The sequence below is a fragment of the Coenobita brevimanus genome, chromosome 113, assembly GCF_032717465.1.
Source record: "Coenobita brevimanus isolate Jiangsu-jjx chromosome 113, ASM3271746v2, whole genome shotgun sequence".
Lineage (NCBI taxonomy): Eukaryota > Metazoa > Arthropoda > Malacostraca > Decapoda > Coenobitidae > Coenobita > Coenobita brevimanus.
Window position 1 is genome coordinate 21,316,735 of NC_137066.1, and position 20,000 is coordinate 21,336,734.

At 45.4% G+C, this 20,000-nt stretch overlaps 1 protein-coding gene and 1 pseudogene across 1 annotated transcript in view; one reads left to right on the top strand and one right to left on the bottom strand.

Annotated features, from left to right (window-relative positions):
- The first annotated feature begins 11,026 nt into the window (after positions 1 to 11,026).
- ZnT77C (Zinc transporter 77C) overlaps positions 11,027 to 20,000 on the top strand; it is a 10,804-nt gene continuing 1,830 nt past the window's right edge. Inside the window, exons 1-8 of the mRNA XM_080286751.1 lie at positions 11,027 to 11,224; positions 12,021 to 12,170; positions 12,466 to 12,550; positions 13,745 to 13,933; positions 15,103 to 15,231; positions 16,090 to 16,229; positions 17,874 to 17,972; positions 19,430 to 19,583. Coding sequence (XP_080142877.1) covers positions 11,027 to 11,224; positions 12,021 to 12,170; positions 12,466 to 12,550; positions 13,745 to 13,933; positions 15,103 to 15,231; positions 16,090 to 16,229; positions 17,874 to 17,972; positions 19,430 to 19,583 — 1,144 coding nt within the window. The remainder of the gene's footprint in view (positions 11,225 to 12,020; positions 12,171 to 12,465; positions 12,551 to 13,744; positions 13,934 to 15,102; positions 15,232 to 16,089; positions 16,230 to 17,873; positions 17,973 to 19,429; positions 19,584 to 20,000) is intronic.
- Positions 16,449 to 16,567, bottom strand: LOC145418360 (5S ribosomal RNA; annotated as a pseudogene).

Below are 20,000 nucleotides of genomic sequence, written 5' to 3' on the forward strand. Positions count from 1 at the left end.
GTAGGAATGAGTCTCCTTGGTTACTAGTCAAATCAAGCCTTCATTCTGACTACACCCGGCCATCAACTGAGCTGGAAGGGGTTAGGTAGGAATGAGTCTCCTTGGTTACTAGTCAAATCAAGCCTCCAATCTGACTACACCTGGCCATCAACTGAGCTGAAAGGGGTTAGGTAGGAATGAGTCTCCTTGGTTACTAGTCAAATCAAGCCTCCAATCTGACTACACCCGGCCATCAACTGAGCTGAAAGGGGTTAGGTAGGAATGAGTCTCCTTGGTTACTAGTCAAATCAAGCCTCCAATCTGACTACACCTGGCCATCAACTGAGCTGAAAGGGGTTAGGTAGGAATGAGTCTCCTTGGTTACTAGTCAAATCAAGCCTCCAATCTGACTACACCTGGCCATCAACTGAGCTGAAAGGGGTTAGGTAGGAATGAGTCTCCTTGGTTACTAGTCAAATCAACCCTCCAATCTGACTACACCTGGCCATCAACTGAGCTGAAAGGGGTTAGGTAGGAATGAGTCTCCTTGGTTACTAGTCAAATCAAGCCTCCAATCTGACTACACCTGGCCGTCCACCGAACCACTAGAAATCTTTACCGGGTGAAAATAAAGCGTAAAGAACCGTAATTAAGAAGTTAGGTGCGAAATTACAAGACAGGTTGGTGTTGGAGAGGGGCGCCTTCACGTGGTGGCACTGATATGGCCGGGGAGTCTATCAATCTATTTTTCTGTCTGTCTGTCTGTCTGTATGTCTATCTATAATCTATCTATCTATCTATTTATCAGAACACATGCAGCTAGACGGAATAAGTACAGAAGTTTTATTGAGACGCGGTGCCACGTGGGGATTCGCGAAAGTGAACCACTGTATGAAACTTAGCTATACTGAACCACCATAGAGGGTTCTGACTGAGGGAAGCAGAGATCCTCGCCTGTGAAACCCCTAGTGAGGTCAAATGAAGCACCAAATGAAGTTTAGGTAGAGTGAAGCCCCTTGCCTGCGAAAATCCTTAGTGAGTTCAGAGGAAGCACCGAATGAGACAGAGTGAAGCCCCTTGTCTGGTTGTAAGATCTGGCTATTGTAAATGTATGGTAAATAGGTTTCTCTTAAGGATGTTCGTGAGATTATTACGTCTTTGCTGCAACACACACACACACACACACACACACACACACACACACACACACACACACACACACACACACACACACACACCGCTCGCTGGCACAGTGGTAACGTTCTCGCCATCTGGTAGACGGAAGTTCGCGCCTCGCTCAGGTTGCGAAAAATTTCACTGACGAAGTGGGTGGTTACTGTCCCCCTTGAGCAAGGGGATGGGTGTGTGCTTGTGTGAAGGTCACAGCCTTGCCCTTAGATCGGACTACATGAGCTCTCAGCTCCTTTCCCGGAGGGTAAAAGCTGACGATCACGACCATCAAGTAATCCTGACCGACCCGGTGAATTACACATCAAGAACAAGAAGGCCAACTTTCATTCCCCTACGAGTGACTGAATTATCAACACACACACACACACACACACACACACACACACACACACACACACACACACACACAAAATAGACATAAATGATTACTTAACCTATGGAGAAGCATCAGCAAGAGGACACTGCAAAAAACTGCATAAGAAAAGAGGTGATAAAGACGTAAGGAAATTCAGTTTCCCAAACAGAGCAATTGATCAATGGAATGCACTACCGAATGAAATAGTGTGTGCCAAAACAATTCACAAATTTAAGGATATGTACAATAAATATGGTTTAAGACACGAGACAGTACGAGCTGGACTCTTTCCTGTAAAGATACAATTAGGTAAGAATTAGGTAAGAACAGCGGGCAGCGACAGAACCAGCAGCATAATGATACAGCAATTAATAGAGCATTGGCAACCCTTATATGGCGAGGTGTGAGTGGTTGGTTGGACCCTCTCGCTCTCTCTCTCCCTCTCTCTCTCTCTCTGGACACTCACAGACTCACTCAGTTTAGATATCAGTGTGGTGGTGTGTGGTGGTGCTGCAAATACCCACTCCATTCTAACTTAGCCGAAACGTGTCATCCTTCGAATTTAAATGTAAACAACTGTTTTTTTCGCCTTATCTTGGTACACTGATATTTTTTTTTTATTTGAAGATATTTATTATTATTATTATTATTATTATTATTTATTATTGTTTTTATTAATTTATTTTTATTATTTTTAACAAGATTTTTTTCAAACTCTCATCAATTAAAGTTTGTACGAGTCTGCTGTTTTCGTGTCTTGAATGCTGAACTGGAAGAAAACGATGCTAGTCACGAAGAAGTGCTAAAGTGGTGGCTATTATCTCCTCTCTTATCCTGGTATAATTTAGCCATCTCCACTCAAAAATACTAGAGATTAACAATACAATATGATACTAGTCACGAAGAAGTGCCGTGGAAAGGATATAGAGGGGTAGTCTTGTTAGTCTATCGTTGAGCTGTACTAAGAGCTTAGCGCTGGAACACTATATGGTGCTAGTCACGAAGAAGTGCTCTGGAAATTATATAGAAACAGTAGTCTTATTTGACCACTAAGCTATTATTAAACAAAATGCTGGAATACTGCTAGTCACGAAGAAGTGCTGTGAAAAATGTATAGGGCTGTAGTATTGTCATTCGGCCATTGAACACTTGTATACTGTATGATACTAGCCACGAAGAAGTGCTATGCAAAGGACATAGAACCTAAGTACTGCTTTATTGCACCACTGAGTTGCTAGTCACGAAGGAGTGCTGTGGAAATGATGTAAAGGCGTAACACTGTTCTAATCTACGGGAAATAAGCCGCTCAAGGACGCAAATCTCCGCCAGTTTAAGGTAACCGGAGTATAGTGAAGGGTGGGTGTGAGGTGGGGTCAGGATTCCGGGGGCTGGACTGGCGAGTGAATGAGTGTGTGGCCCATTTCTGTTTGGCGTGGTTTTGATACGTCCCCCCCCCCACCTCTCTCTCTCTCTCTCTCTCTCTCTCTCTCTCTCTCTCTCCGCAAGTGGCTGGGAAAAGGGGGACAATGATGTTGATAATGATGATAGTGTTGGTAATGATGATGATGGTGATGATGATAGTGATGGCGATGGTGGTGGTGATATTGGTGGTGGTGGTGATGGTGGTGGGGGTGGTAATGGTGTTTTTTTTATGATGGTGGTGATGATGATAGTGATGGTGGTGGTGATGATGATGATGATGATGATGATGATAGTGATGGTGGTGGTGATGATGATGATGATGATGATGATGATGATGATAGTGATGGTGGTGGTGGTGATAGTAATGATAATGGTGGTGGTGGTGGGGGGGTGGGGGGGTAGTGGTGGGGGTGTTGATGATGATGATAATAATGATGATGGTGGTGGTGATGATGATGATGATGATAATGATGATTCAAGTATACTCCTGTTACTCTAACTTGGCCTAAAACTGCAGTCTCTCCATCTTGAGTGCTGAAGTGTAACAATAGATTAACCCTAGAATATGATACTAGTCACGAAGAAGTGCTATGGAAAGGAGAACAGTAGTATCGTCTTTTTCTGCCACTGAGCTACGTGAAGTGAGCTGCAAAAGGACGAAAATCTGGGCCAAGTTAAGGTGAAAGGAGAATTGATTTTGATTAGATTTACAGAGAGAGAGAGAGAGAGAGAGAGAGAGGCATACTTTGGCTAAGTCTGCTGGTGTGGGAACTTTTTTTTCTTCATCTGACGGAACTGGGCCACTCTCAGCTTTAATACGTTGCGGTTGTGTGAAATTTGATGAGCCTTATGGGGTAGGGATGCGTCTCCTTGGTTACTAGTCAAATCATCCCTTCCATCTAAATGCACCTTGGCATCAACTGAACTGAAAGAGGTTAGGGATCTTTGGTCTGAGTAAATACGCCGTAACACATCTTCCTTAGCGATTTATCTCGAACATAACACCTCACGGTTATTTAATGTCATGAGGGATTACATATATAGTAGGTGGGAACGCTCACTATCCACTCACTCGATGTAATACAACCGAAAGGTAACGCTATACTGAGTGACAAACCAAGTATTTTCGTGTAATCTGGGAATGCATTTACGACGTTGGGTGGTAGCCATATAAATTGATGAAGCCTGGTCGTCTAGTGGGTTAAGTCATTCCAGCCGGACTGAGACTGTGAGGGTCCAAGGGGACGTTGGGTTCAATACTCACATAAAGCCGCTCAGGGGCGAGAGAAGCTGGTCACCCTCGCCTTTGATGCCTGGAGTGGATAGCCTAGCCTCGGACACGTACGTTCCTGATAAAAGAGAAGGATGTTTTTTATTAGGCTAGCTGAAGTAAGGTAGACGAAGGGCCGACACTCCGGACGTATTTTAGGTTAACAGAGTGTCAACATGGAGACGTCTTAGTTAGCGAAGTTTTGTGCTAAACTAATTGGCAGACTGACAGGCTAAAATTAACGAACTTACACAAACTCGTCTATCATCCAGTCTTTTAATCAATATTTTTATTTTTCTTTCTTTTTATTCTTATTCCCTCTCTCTCTCTCCCTCTCTCTCTCTCTCTCTCTCTCTCTCTCTCTGATACGAGCGTAGCGGCCCGGACCTAAGTTATCCAGTACGAAATAATCTGACTTCATGCTCAGTGTAGAGTCACCTTACTGCGGCACTACATCCAGTGAGTGGATGATGTCTCCCACCCCTCCACCTACCACTTAGGAGTTTTAACCGGTGAAGAAAAAGAAGATTGAATTAATGGTTATCAAAGTACACAGTATCATTATTTCAAACGATACATTTATGCTAATTGTTAGTTTTCCTCAAGTATACGACACGCAACCACCACATTAGATTCAGAGAGAGAGAGAGAGAGAGAGAGAGAGAGAGAGAGAGAGAGAGAGAGAGAGAGAGAGAGAGAGAATCAAGCTTGGAGTTGAAGAGGGGCGCCTTCACGTACTGGCACTGATATAATTGGCCACCTCCACATCCCGATTATACGAACGTCCCTCCACTCCCTCCCTATCCCCCGAAAGGAGGATGGCGGACTGCAGAAGGGTATTTTCAGCCTGGGGTCCACTGGGTTCACATCCGGATGAGTCTGACAACAAAAATACCAACAGGAACAGCAATAACAGCAGTGGCAGCAGCAACAATAACGAAAAACAAGAATCAAACTGCGCATAACGAGCTTGGAATAAACAGCCAACGCAGCGATATCAAGTTAATAATTAAATGAACACCTGTTGAACGCACACCTTCCTTCTGAACTCTCGCGACCATATGTTTGAACAGGCAGACACAAAATTTCGCCTTGCATTTCACCTCTTCTACTTGTCACTTTCCTCTGCTGGCTAATATTGCTAAGCTGAGAGAGGCTTGGTATGTTTCTCTGCCTAATATTTCACCTCTTCTACTTGTCACTTTCCTCTGCTGGCTAATATTGCTAAGCTGAGAGAGGCTTGGTATGTTTCTCTGCCTACCATTTCACCTCTTCTACTTGTCACTTTCCTCTGCTGGCTAATATTGCTAAGGTGAGAGAGGCTTGGTATGTTTCTCTGCCTAATATTTCACCTCTTCTACTTGTCACTTTCCTCTGCTGGCTAATATTGCTAAGCTGAGAGAGGCTTGGTATGTTTCTCTGCCTAATATTTCACCTCTTCTACTTGTCACTTTCCTCTGCTGGCTAATATTGCTAAGCTGAGAGAGGCTTGGTATGTTTCTCTGCCTAATATTTCACCTCTTCTACTTGTCACTTTCCTCTGCTGGCTAATATTGCTAAGGTGAGAGAGGCTTGGTATGTTTCTCTGCCTAATATTTCACCTCTTCTACTTGTCACTTTCCTCTGCTGGCTAATATTGCTAAGCTGAGAGAGGCTTGGTATGTTTCTCTGCCTAATATTTCACCTCTTCTACTTGTCACTTTCCTCTGCTGGCTAATATTGCTAAGGTGAGAGAGGCTTGGTATGTTTCTCTGCCTAATATTTCACCTCTTCTACTTGTCACTTTCCTCTGCTGGCTAATATTGCTAAGCTGAGAGAGGCTTGGTATGTTTCTCTGCCTAATATTTCACCTCTTCTACTTGTCACTTTCCTCTGCTGGCTAATATTGCTAAGCTGAGAGGGGCTTGGTATGTTTCTCTGCCTAATATTTCACCTCTTCTACTTGTCACTTTCCTCTGCTGGCTAATATTGCTAAGCTGAGAGAGGCTTGGTATGTTTCTCTGCCTAATATTTCACCTCTTCTACTTGTCACTTTCCTCTGCTGGCTAATATTGCTAAGCTGAGAGAGGCTTGGTATGTTTCTCTGGCCATAGATGATTCTCTCTATGATGCGTCAGGGAGGGAAGTGACGGACATGAAGTCTGAAGCAGAGGCAGTGGAATAACAACCTAACTCTTGCGCTAGACTGTACTATTCATGCCTTTAAATGCTTCTCGGGTAATTATTTATAGAACACTTGACCCTCACTGTACCCCTTTGCTCTTACGTATATCTTTAGATGAATAATATTGCTTCTTTCACCTGAGGGAACTGGGCCACTCTCACACCTTGATTGCTAAATTGTGTTGGCATGTGATAGGAAGCGTTAGGAGAAACACTTGAGGTGGTGATAGGAAAGTCTCCTTGGTTACTAGTTGGTTTGCTTTCACTTAATGGAAATGGGCCACAACCAGGGGTGTAACAGATTAACAATAGAATTCAGTGCTAGTCACGAAGAAGTGCTATAGAAAGGATGTAGAGGTTTAGTATTGCTGTATTCTGTCACTGAGCTACGGGAAATAGGCTGCAAAAGGACGAAAATCTCCGCCAAGTTAAACTGAATGGAGTATAGGAGAGTGAATGTGAGGGAGGAGAGGACCGAGGATGTGGTAGAGGGATGGGGTGGAGAGGTTATGTAAGGGGGCTGAGGTTGGAGGTTGGGCAGCCTACTGGTGGAGGGCAGAGTGATATGAAGGAGAGGGGTGGAGTGGCTAGGAGTGTGTGTTTGAGTGAGGTGTAGTGGGAAAGGCAGACCGAGGATGAGGTGGAGGGATGAGGTGGTGAGGTATATGACTGGAGGTGGTGTGAGGTGGAGGGGGAGCAGCCTGATGGAAAAAGGGGGGCATGCTCTCCGTGATTAAGGCGTCTGAGTATAGATATATAAACAAATTTTAGCCTATCTTTTCCACTGCATCTGGTTCACATTACGAGCATATCCAGTATTTTTCTCCCAGACGCATTATGTAAGAGAGAAGCATCTATGGCCAGAGAAACATACCAAGCCTCTCTCAGCTTAGCAATATTAGCCAGCAGAGGAAAGTGACAAGTAGAAGAGGTGAAATATTAGGCAGAGAAACATACCAAGCCTCTCTCAGCTTAGCAATGTTAGCCAGCAGAGGAAAGTGACAAGTAGAAGAGGTGAAATATTAGGCAGAGAAACATACCAAGCCTCTCTCAGCTTAGCAATATTAGCCAGCAGAGGAAAGTGACAAGTAGAAGAGGTGAAATATTAGGCAGAGAAACATACCAAGCCTCTCTCAGCTTAGCAATATTAGCCAGCAGAGGAAAGTGACAAGTAGAAGAGGTGAAATAGTAGGCAGAGAAACATACCAAGCCTCTCTCAGCTTAGCAATATTAGCCAGCAGGGGAAAGTGACAAATAGAAGAGGTGAAATATTAGGCAGAGAAACATACCAAGCCTCTCTCACCTTAGCAATATTAGCCAGCAGAGGAAAGTGACAAGTAGAAGAGGTGAAATATTAGGCAGAGAAACATACCAAGCCTCTCTCACCTTAGCAATATTAGCCAGCAGAGGTAAGTGACAAGTAGAAGAGGTGAAATATTAGGCAGAGAAACATACCAAGCCTCTCTCAGCTTAGCAATATTAGCCAGCAGAGGAAAGCGACACGTAGAAGAGGTGAAATATTAGGCAGAGAAACATACCAAGCCTCTCTCAGCTTATCAATATTAGCCAGCAGAGGAAAGTGACAAGTAGAAGAGGTGAAATATTAGACAGAGAAACATACCAAGCCTCTCTCAGCTTAGCAATATTAGCCAGCAGAGGAAAGTGACAAGTAGAAGAGGTGAAATATTAGGCAGAGAAACATACCAAGCCTCTCTCAGCTTAGCAATATTAGCCAACAGAGGAAAGTGACGAGTAGAAGAAGTGAAGTATTATGCGACAAGCTGTACGAGTATTATTCCAACTTTTGTCTCCGCCTGTACGCTTGGCCCCCTTCCCATGTCTACTTCTTAGCGTTGCCAATATTCTACACACACACACACCCACCCACACACACATACACGCACGCACACACAACATCAACGGTGTACGGAGACTGTGAGGCGGCCACATAGACACAGTTACTTTCCTGCCGTTGACGGGACTGCTCCTCCTCCTCCTGTACGGCGTTCACGTGTACTTTGTGCCCACTTCGTACACGTGGTTCACTTAGTACACACACCTGCCCCTTGTAGACAGAAAATCATATCTCTGTCACTTGCCTTGAATGATAAGACGATAAAGACACGAAAACAAATGAGAGAGAGAGAGAGAGAGAGAGAGAGAGAGAGAGAGAGAGAGAGAGAGAGAGAGAGAGAGAGAGAGAGAGAGAGAGAGAGAGAGAGAATGGTCAAAGACAGATGGATGCATGGAAGAAAGGAAGAAAGGGTGGATAGACGGATTTATGGATGGATGGATGGATGGATGAATGAATGAATGAATGAATGAATGAATGGATGGGTGGATGGATGGATGGATGGATGGATGAATGAATGAATGAATGAATGAATGGATGGATGGATGGATGGATAAGAAAAGGGAAGATAAGAAAGGAAGGAAGGAAGGAAGGAAAGAAGGAAGGAAAAAGAGATACAGGGATTAAAGGAGGGTGAATAGGAAGGAAGGAAGGATGGATGAATGAAGATGGATGGATGGATGGATGGATGGATGGATGGTGTGAACGCAGGCAGGTGGCTAGTGTGAGTGTGTGTGTGTGTGTGTGTGTGTGTGTGTGTGTGTGTGTGTGTATGTGTGTGTGTGTGTGTATGTGTGAATCTTGCTATCTCCAGACGATTTTATTCAGCTTATGACACACACACACACACACACACACACACACACACACACACACACACACACACACACACACACACACACACACACACACACACACACACACTCCTTTCACCTTAACTTGGCCCAGATTTTCGTCCTTTTGCAGCTTATTTCACGTAGCTCAGTGGCAGAAAAAGACAATACTACGGCTCTGCATCCTTTCCACAGCACTTCTTCGTGACTAGCATCACATTCTAGTGTTAATCTATTGCTACAACCCAGCATTCAAGATAGAGAGATGGCAATTTAACACTACATTCTTTCCATAGCACTTCTTCGTGACTAGGACGATTTTAGGTCAAGTTGAAATGAAGGGAGAAGGGGGCAATGACCCCACATGACCCTATCTTATGTCGTCCAGTGGCTTAGCAGTGAATACGTAACGCGTGTTTCTTGGCGATTTATGCTGGCTCTTGGATCGTTATATCGTCTTGTATGTTAGAAGTAGTAGTAGTGGTGGTGGTGGTAGTAGTAGTAGTAGTAGTAGGTGTTGTTGTTGTTGTTGTAGTTGTAGTAATAGTTCATCAGAGAAGTGAACCCAGTGTACTGCAGGCTGAAGTTCCCCTCCTCCTGCAGTCCACCATCGTCCTTTCGGGGGATAGGGAGGGAGTTGAGGGACGTGTGTATAACCAGGCAGCTCCACCACCCGGCCATATCAGTGCCACCACGTGAAGGCGCCCCTCTCCACCACCATCCATGCTTGAAATATACTAAGTAAGTAAAGGGGAATTTGCAAGGAAAATTAAGGTGTTATGCCCAGAAAAAATCGCTAACGAGAAGGTGCAACGAAGCTTCCTGTACGTGGAAAGGTGTGCAAGTGTGTGTGTGTGTGTGTGTGTGTGTGTGTGTGTGTGTGTGTGTGTGTGTGTGTGTGTGTGTGTGTGTGTGTGTGTGTGTGTGTGTGTGTGTGTGTGGATATTTTAGTCACACTCATAGGGGAAAAAGTTGGCCTTCTTGTGTGTGTGTGTGTGTGTGTGTGTGTGTGTGTGTGTGTGTGTGTGTGTGTGTGTGTGTGTGTGTGTGTCAGTTAATCACACTTGTAGATATCAGTTATCGAGTCTCTCAAGGACAAGGAGAGAGAGAGAGAGAGAGAGAGAGAGAGAGAGAGAGAGAGAGAGAGAGAGAGAGAGAGAGAGAGAGAGTAAGTAGTTAGGTAGGTAACATAGACAAACAAATGGATGAAAGGATGGATGGAATGATAGACAAATAGATAGATAGATAGATAGAGAGAGAGAGAGAGAGAGAGAGAGAGAGAGAGAGAGAGAGAGAGAGAGAGATTTATGCTTGCTATATTCCTTTCACTCTAACTTGGCCTAAAATTGCCATCTCTCCATCTTGAATGCTGAGTTGTAACAATAGATTAACACTAGAATATGATGCTAGTCACGAAGAAGTGCCATGGAACTGTGTATATGTATGTATGTATGTATGTATGTGTGTATGTATAAAATCAAACACCTGTATATGTAGTAATCAGTACAGGTGTTCACGTATTAATAATCAACTATATCCCTTCATTTATCTATCTATCTATTGCCAGTCGCCTTAATCCCGGAAGGGGTGGCCACAAACAAATCGCCTCCATGTCGCTCTGTCCCCCGCCATTTCACTGCCCTGCTCCCAGCTCACATCCCCCTCTCTCATATGCCTCTCCACTCCATCCCTCCATCTCTTCCTCGGCCTCCCCCTTCCTCTCCCTCCTTCCACCTCACTCACATACACTCTCCTCGTCAGTCTCTCACTCTCCATCCTCTCTACATGGCCAAGCCACCTCAGTGTGTTTCTCCTAACGCTTCCTATCACATCCACATCCACACCACAACGCTCCTTCACTTCCTCATTTGTCGGTATGTCTATCTATCTATCCATCTATCTATCCGTCTATCTATCTATCAATCAGTCTATCTATCTGTCTATCTATCCACACAGGCAGGATGGGAGGTGAAGGAACTAAGGGCTTGCTTCGCCAAATCCCGCGTTTCAAGTTATGGGTGGTGTTAGTGCTGACAGGTGCTTTCACGGTGCTCCTTCTCGCGGCCGCACACCTCACGCACTCCCTCACGCTGCGGGTCGAGGCCTACCACGCACTCTACAACCTCCTCTCACTCAGCGGATGCCTACTTACTATGAAGGTAGGTGCGGGATTTACGGAAAACGCACTCACGCATACACACGCAAGAGTATTCACACACACGCACATTCACACACGAGAGCATTTACACAAGCGCGCACATTCACACACACACACACACACACACACACACACACACACACACACACACACACACACACACACACACACACACACACTCAAAATCACACCATCATTCATCCTTAAACGCTGACTAACACACACACACACACACACACACACACACACACACACACACACACACACACACACACACACACACCGCTCGCTGGTGCAGTGGTTCTCGCTTGCCAACTGGTGGACGGGAGTTCGCGCCTCGCTCAGGTTGCGAAAAGTTTCACTGACGAAGTGGGTCGTTACTGTCCCCCTTGAGCAAGGGGACGGGTGTGTGAGTGTGTGAAGGTCACAGCCTTGCCCTTAGATCGGACTATATGAGCTCTCAGCTCCCTTCCGGGAGGGTAAAAGCTGACGATCACGACCATCAAGTGATCCTGACCGACCCGGTGAATTACACACACACACACACACACACACACACACACACACACACACACACACACACACACACACACACATCCAACCAATCATCCATCCATCCCTCACTCACTGTCACCCATTCACTCCCTCCTTCCCTCCCTCACTCCCTCCCTCCCTCTCACTCCCAGTCACCCATTCACCCCCTCCTTCCTTCCCTCCCCCTTTCCCTCCCTCCCTCCCTCCCTCCCTCTCTCACTCTCTCCCTCTCTCACTCTCTCTCCCTCTCTCCCTCCTTTCAGATCTGCTCTCGGCCCCAATCTCTGCACAACACATTCGGGTGGGCTCGCCTGGAGGTCCTGTCAATGCTGTCTACTCTGCTTTTCCTGTCTGCCCTCTGCTTCAGCGTGGCTATTGAATCAGTACAGACAGCACTCCACGCTCAGCACCAGGTGGGGGCCTACTCAGCGCCGTCAGGAGCGTAGGGACCTGGGGCTAGGCTGATTAAACTGGGAGAGAGAGAGAGAGAGAGAGAGAGAGAGAGAGAGAGAGAGAGAGAGAGAGAGAGAGAGAGAGAGAGAGAGAGAGTGTGTGTGTGTATGTCAGTCAGTGCGTAAGGATGAGTGTGTGATTGAGAGTGATAATGATGTGATGATACTACTACTACTACTACTACTAACAACAACAACAACAACAACAATAATAATAATAATAATAATAATAATAATAATAATGTGCCTCTTTCAGGACGCCATGCACCACCCTCTCAGCATAATGACCCTGGGCGGTGTTGGTCTCTGCCTAAATGCTGTTGTCTTCGCCCTTATTGGTGGTGAGTAGGCCAGTGAGAGAGAGAGAGAGAGAGAGAGAGAGAGAGAGAGAGAGAGAGAGAGAGAGAGAGAGAGAGAGAGAGAGAGAGAGAGAGAGAGAGAGAGAGAGAGGTTCCATCGCTCTCGGCAAGGAGAATTACGCAAAAAGTCATAATCAGATTAGTAGCATAAACAGTAACGAAACATTTGCTTCGTTTCGTCTCGTTTCGTTTTTGAAGGCTCCAGCAAGTTTGCATGCGTCGGCCTTGGTCACCTAATGGCGGCTTTCCATGCTGCACGATCCATGGCAGCCTCCCTGTTCAGTCCCTTAACCCTGAGGTCACACTTAATGACCTCGTTCCATGTCTTTCTTGGTCTACCCCTCATAACCCCACCCACATTATTAACACTTCTCACCTTCTGCACCCCATTATCATCCCCCATCCTCTCCACATGCTCAGATCATCTCAATCTACCTCTCCTCATCACAACACCAATACACTCCAGTCCCATCCTACCTCTCAACTCTTCCATCGTAAACCCAGCCCCCCCAGGCCTTGCACGCAGGGACGCACTGCACATCCACCTAATCATCATCATTTCTTTACGTCTGAGCCTGCGAATATCCTCCTCCTTTACTGCCCAGGTCTCACTGCCATACAGCATTACACTCCTAACACATGCTGCATACAAAGACCTCTTAGCACGTAGGGAGAGCCCTCTCAATGTCAGGAGAGGCAAGAGCTCCCTGAACTTCTTCCAACCACTTCTCACCCTAGCCACAAAGCCCCACCTCCAGCACACAACGTCTCCCAAATAACAAAACTCTTCCACACAAGAGAGTAAGAGAAATATTTGCTTTATCCATCAAATTCGCTTTTGTCCGAAAGTTAAAATTGAAACCCGTTCCTTCGTCTTATATTTTGTTTCTTCTTCATTTACTCCTTTCTTTTCCTCCTTTCTTCTTCCCCTCCTCCCTTCTTCCGCTCCTCCTTTCTTCTTCCTCTCCATTCGTCTTCTTCTCCTCATTTCTTCCTCTTCTTCCCGTATTTCTTGCTCATCTTCCCGTATTTCTTGCTCATCTTCCCGTATTTCTTGCTCATCTTCCCGTATTTCTTGCTCATCTTCCCGTATTTCTTGCTCATCTTCCCGTATTTCTTCCTCATCTTCCCGTATTTCTTCTTCTTCCCCTTCTTCCCATTTTCTTCTTTTTGCAGGGTATACTCACCACCAAGGCTGCTTCCTGGAGATGCGAGACTCGGGCAGTGTGTGGGTGGGGGGCCAGGTGACGCAGGAGGCGGTGCAGGCGGGGAGAAGAATGCTGTCCTCCAATGACCTCCGGGCGGGGGCTGCCACGCCTCACCCCGCTGCACAGGTGGTCAGAGAGATACTACGAGATGCCTTGGGTCAGTGGCGGGTGGATTTGTGGAGATTTTGAGAGATTTGGAGAGATTTTTAGAGATTTGGGGAGAGATTTAGAGATTTGGGGAGATTTTTGGAGAATTGGAGAGATCTGGGGAGAGATTTAGAGATTTGGAGAGATTTGGGGAGAGTTTTAGAGATTTGGAGATTAGGGGAGACTTTTTTTTAGAGATTTTTAAGGATTTGGAGAGGTTATTAGAGATTTGGAGAGATTTGTGGAGATTTGGAGAGATTTATGGAGATTTGTGGAGAATTTTAGAGATTTGCAGAGATTTACAGAAAGATTTTGAGAGATTTAGATAGAATTGTAGAGATTTGGAGATATTTTTAGAGATTTGTGGAGATTTGGAGAGATTTTGAGAAATTATTAGAGATTTGGAAAGATTTTTAGAAGGATATTAACCAGCCACATCCAAAAATAAATCACTAAGGAAGAGATGTTAGGGAGCTTCCTTAACCGAAAAGAATACTGGCTGTGGAATACAGAGATGAATCCCGTGTTATGCAGTGGTGCTAATATTAAACGCTACCTGAATATCATATATTATAGTCTGGCATTGGTTTACACATTTTTCTATCTATCTATCTATGGCCCGACGCCCTAATCCCGCAAAGGGTGGCCGCAGACAAAACGCCTCCAAGTCGCTCTGTCACACCATTTGACTATCCTCCCCCCAGCTCACTCCCCCCTCCCTCATATACCTTCAGACATACATTTTTGAAGTGATATATTTAAGAACTGTTCTGCTTTAACCTCCATCATTTAGTAACTAGTCTCATATTAGTTAATTTGGGACGTAAAATTTGTTTAGTGTATATTCTGCCTGTCTGTCTGACTTTCGGAGATGGTCAGGAGCAAATAACTTCCATCCTCGCCATCAGGCTGCCGTCCGTCCAACTCACACAACCCTCCTTCGTATACCTCTCCTCCACGTCCCTCCGCTACATCCTTGGTCTCCCCATCCGCTCTTTCCCTCCATCTCACCTACACACACTCTCTTAGTTAGTCTCTTATCTGCCAATCTCTCCACGATCACACCTCAGGGTCGCTTGCATCTGACACAATCCAGTACATCCTCACCACCACAAAAACACTCTTATCTTGTTTATTTTTGTGTATATATTGAGTTCATTCATGGTATTGCTATTGCAGGACTGGTGATAGTGGAGATATGCGCTGCTGTGGTGTACCAGGATGACGGTGGCACTGTGGCTTTGTATATAGACCCAGCACTGGCCATCACCTCAGCAGCGCTACTCATGTGGCTTAGTTACCCCTACGGTAGGACGGGATTTTAAGTTTTCTATGGTAATATGCCGAAAGAAAATGGACAAGTTGTACGGGAAACTATACTCATTTTTTTAAATCGAGGCGAAGATTCACTTGACAGATTGGTGATTATTGGCTGAATGCAACATTACTTCATAATCTAGCATTATTAACTGACAACAAATATCTGAGGGGGAAATTTGGGTTAGTAAATATTTTTTGGACATGTTGCATTCAGCCAATCATGATCAACCCGTCAAGTGCATCTTCGCCTCAGTAAAAAAAAAATGGAGTATAGTGTAATTAGCCTTTACGAAAGCTTCAGAAAAAAGATACTCAGGGGTACTGAATGTTTCTTTTCTTTCATGGCTATTTTGGGGACTTATGCTGCGTGTCTTACATTCCTCCTCCTCCTGCTCCTTCTCCTATTCCTCCTCCTCCTATTCCTCCTTCTCCTCCTCCTCCTCCTCCTCCTCCTTCTCCTCCTCCTCCTTCTCCTCCTCCTCCTCATCATCATCATCATCCTTAATCTATAGGCAAAGAATGTGGTCAGATTCTGCTCCAAACCATCCCAGGAAACATCAACGTAGACGCATTCCAGACACGTCCTTCTCCTCGACCCATCCCTCTTTCACCTTTATCTCGTCTTTTTCCTCCTAAATAATTTCTTCCTTCTCTACTTCCTCCTCCTCCTCCTCCTCCTGTCTCACCTTCGTCCTCCTTTTCCTCCATTTCCGTCTTCTTCTCCCTCTCCTTCGCTTCTCTCTCGTCCTCCTCCTCCTTCTTCACTCCGTCCTCTTCTCTCTCACGTCTTCCCCTTCTCTCTGACCGCACCAGCTTCCCTCCCTCTCAAATCTTCTTCTTCCTCAGGTAAGGAGTGTGGTCAGATCCTGCTCCAAACCATCCCAGGTCACATCGACGTAGAGGCATTCCAAACACGCGTCCTGGAGCAGTTTCCCGATATCGTCAATGTCCACCACCTACACATTTGGACCTTTACGCCTAGCAAGGTTGGTTGGGTGGTATTATTATTATTTGCTAGAACAGACGTTGCTTTATTTGATAGACCCTGCAAAAGGCACGGCTAAACTAAACAGAAGTATTTTCATTCATTCATTGCCAGACGCCATGTATCCCAAACGGGGTGGCCAAGGGCTTAGAGTTAATTGTTTTACAGGCAGGGGCACTAATCCTCCACCAACCCCACTTGACACGTAGGGAGAACGTTATGCCAGCAGCATCTGGTGTTCCCAGGCGGTCACCCATCCAAGTACTAACCAGACCCAACGTTGCTTAACTTCGCTGATCGGACGGGAAGCGGTGTACTCAACGTGGAGGGATTAGAGGAAGGATTGAGGAAGGGGGCCGGGAATATATATTGTCTTCCCAAGCAGTTTAAGACGCACACTGAGTCAGAGATCAGATGAACCGCCGCCATGCTGAGAGGCATATTTCTAAATTCCCCTATAAATGAGATTTAAAGGAAAATGGTGAAAAAAGCTAAACATAAGTGTTTTGATAAGAAACACACACCACAGAATGAGGCTAAGGTGGTTAAAGATAATGATAAGTGATGGGGCGATATTATAATCTTATCAACTTCGAGTCTTACGATGTGATGAACACTTGATAATTTGCAGTTGAACTGTTATTTCTCCTAACATGTAAAATAAAGATAATAAAGTTAAGTCAGTTATTCACTTTCTGGATGATCATATAATAATGTAAAATATCTATCGACACAATAATTAACACATCTCATACGATCGCTTGTCAGTTCCATAGCCTTCTTAACTCCCTTACCTCTCTTTGTCATACTCTCATTTACCATATTTCTCCTTGGTCTACCACGTCTCCTCTCATCTTCAAATTCGCTGAGGTATAGCCTTTTCGCCACTCAATTCACACCCATACCTCCACATGACCATACCATCTAAGCACACTGTCTTCATTTGTGTTCTCCACTGACTTCCTTACTCCGCATGTTCCAAGAATCGCGTTATCCCTTATCCTATCCACTCTCTCCACTCCACTCACATTCCTCAGCAGTTCCATTTCCACTGCTCGTACTCTTGACTCGTCTTTTTCATGCCACACCATAGTCTCACACACCCGTATGTCAGAGTAGGCACTAAAATTCCTTCATGCAGTTTCGCTCAGCTGTCGCACTCAGGCCTCAGCATTTCAGTAAGGCCTTCATAGCACCATCCGCTTTCCTTCCCTGTGGCATTCTACTTTCCATGTCTTCTGCACATTTGCCTCTCTGTTCTATTAGTGCACCCACGTACTTAAACTCTCTCACCAGTTCAAGTCTCTCACCATTCACCATAACACCACACTGGGAGTCACCATATCTCTCAACAACCATCACATTTGCTTACAAGGCCCCGTCCCCTCCATAGTGGTAGGTGGGGGGTACTCATCATCTACTAACTCGAAGTAGTTCTGCCTTTAGGTGACTCCACACTGAGTGACAAGCCTTATGGTTTCTTGTAACCAAGGAATCATTTACAGCACTGGGTGGTAACCATATAACCAACGAACGGGGTGATGTGGAGCCTACCGGGGTTACTCTGCTACTACTACTACTTCCACTGCTACCACCACTACCACCAGCTATTTCGTAAAGTTATTGTTCGTGGTGTATTGCACAGGTTGTTGCCACGGCCCACGTAGTGTTCAGCAATCCCAGAGTGTACCTCGCCACGCAGCCAGCACTCAAGCAGTTCTTTAACGACGAGGGCATCACGCACGTATGTACTATACAATACCCAACACATTTACTCTATGTAATTTCTCCTGTTGGCTCTTCTGTTACTTACGTTCCTTCTCCTGTTACTTATATTCCTTCTCCTGTTACTTATATTCCTTCTCCTGTTACTTATATTCCTTCTCCTGTTACTTATATTCCTTCTTATATCCCTTCCCTTTATACAACAATTCTCCTTATCTTCCCTGTGTTATATTTTAAATCTCTCTCTCTCTCTCTCTCTCTCTCTCTCTCTCTAGCTAACCAATTAATCAGTGTGTATGGCTGTCTAATATGCTGTTCCCTCGCCTTCCTGCTCTCCTATCGCTGTCTTTGGCTTACAGTTTAATTACGTTAGTCTAAGTTAGCAAATATCATAGACCCTCGACATAACTATACTCCTTTCACCTTAACTTGGCCTAGATTTTCGTCCTTTTGCAGCTTATTTCACGTAGCTCAGTGGCAGAGTAAGACAGTGGCTCTACATCCTTTCCCCAGCACTTCTTCGTGACTAGTGCCATATTCTAGCGTTAATCTATTGCTACAGTTTAGATTTAAAGATGGAAATTGAGCAGTTTTAGGCCAGGTTAGCGTAAAAAGCATAGATTAATAGGTCAGCCATTTTTTTGAATTCCTTTGTACTCCTTTGCATTCAGTTTGACTCACCCATACACCTGATACCATCTTTCTATCTGTCTATTGCCAGACGCCTTAATCCCGTAAGGGGTGGCCACAAACAAATCTCCTCCATGTCGCTCAGTCCCCCGCCATGTCACTGCCCTGCTCCCAGCTCACATCCCCCTCTCTCATATACCTCTCCACTCCATCCCTCCATCCCTATTTTCCATGTTTTTGCCTCTATTTTTCCTATTTTCTCCCTATTTCCCATATTTCTGCCTCTCCAATTTGCCCGTTTCTCCCATTTTGTCCACATTTTGCCATTATTTTCCCTATTTCTACCCCTATTTCCCCTATTTCTACCCCTATTTCCCCTATTTTGACCCCTATTTCCCCTATTTTTTACCCCAATTTCCCCTATTTTTCCCCTATTTCCCTATTTTGACCTATATTTCCCCTATTTTTTCCCTATTCCCCTATTTTTGACCCCTATTTACCCAATTTTTATTCTTTCCTATTTTACCCATATTTCTATTTTTCCCTATTCCCCTATTTTTGACCTATTTCCCCTATTTCATTTCCCTATTTCCCCTATTTTTGACCCCTATTTCCCCTATTTTTCCCCTATTTCCCTATTTTGACCTATATTTCCCCTATTTTTTCCCTATTCCCCTATTTTTGACCCCTATTTCCCCTATTTTTTCCCTATTCCCCTATTTTGACCCCTATTTCCCCTATTTTTCCCTATTCCCCTATTTTTGACCCCTATTTCCCCTGTTTTTGCCCCCTATTTTCCCTGTTTTCGCCCCCTATTTCCCCTATTTAAGCCGCCACATCCCCCAGGTCACCATACAGCCGGAGTGTATGCCGGCCCAGCGGTGTTCGCAGCCAGCCCCGCCTGTGTGTCTGCTAAGATGTCAGCCTGAGGGGTGTAGGCAGAGGGAGTGTTGTCTGTTCGCGTCCCACCCACTCCTTACTGCTGTCACTTCGTCTTCTGGTGGGTGGAGAGGGGGCGTGGAGAGGGTGGAAGGAGTGGAGAAGGTGGACTGAGAGAGAGAGGAGAGGCGAGAGAGTGGAGAGAGTGGAGCGGAGAGGGTGGATAAAAGGCCTGGAGAGGGTGGATAGAGAGAGCGGAGAGAATGGAGGGGGTGGAGAGAGGGAGTGGAGAGGGTGGAAGGAGTGGAGAAGGTGGACTGAGAGAGAGGAGAGGCGAGAGGGTGGAGAGAGTGGAGGGAATGAAGGGGTTGGATGGAGTGATGTGACTGGAAGTGGAGAGAGTGAATAGAGGGAGTGGAGAGGGTGGAAGGAGTGGAGAAGGTGGACTAAGAGAGAGAGGAGGGACGAGGGAGTGGAGAGGGTGGAGAAAAAGAGAGTGGAGTGACTAGAGGGAATGAGGCGAGTGAACAGAATGAGT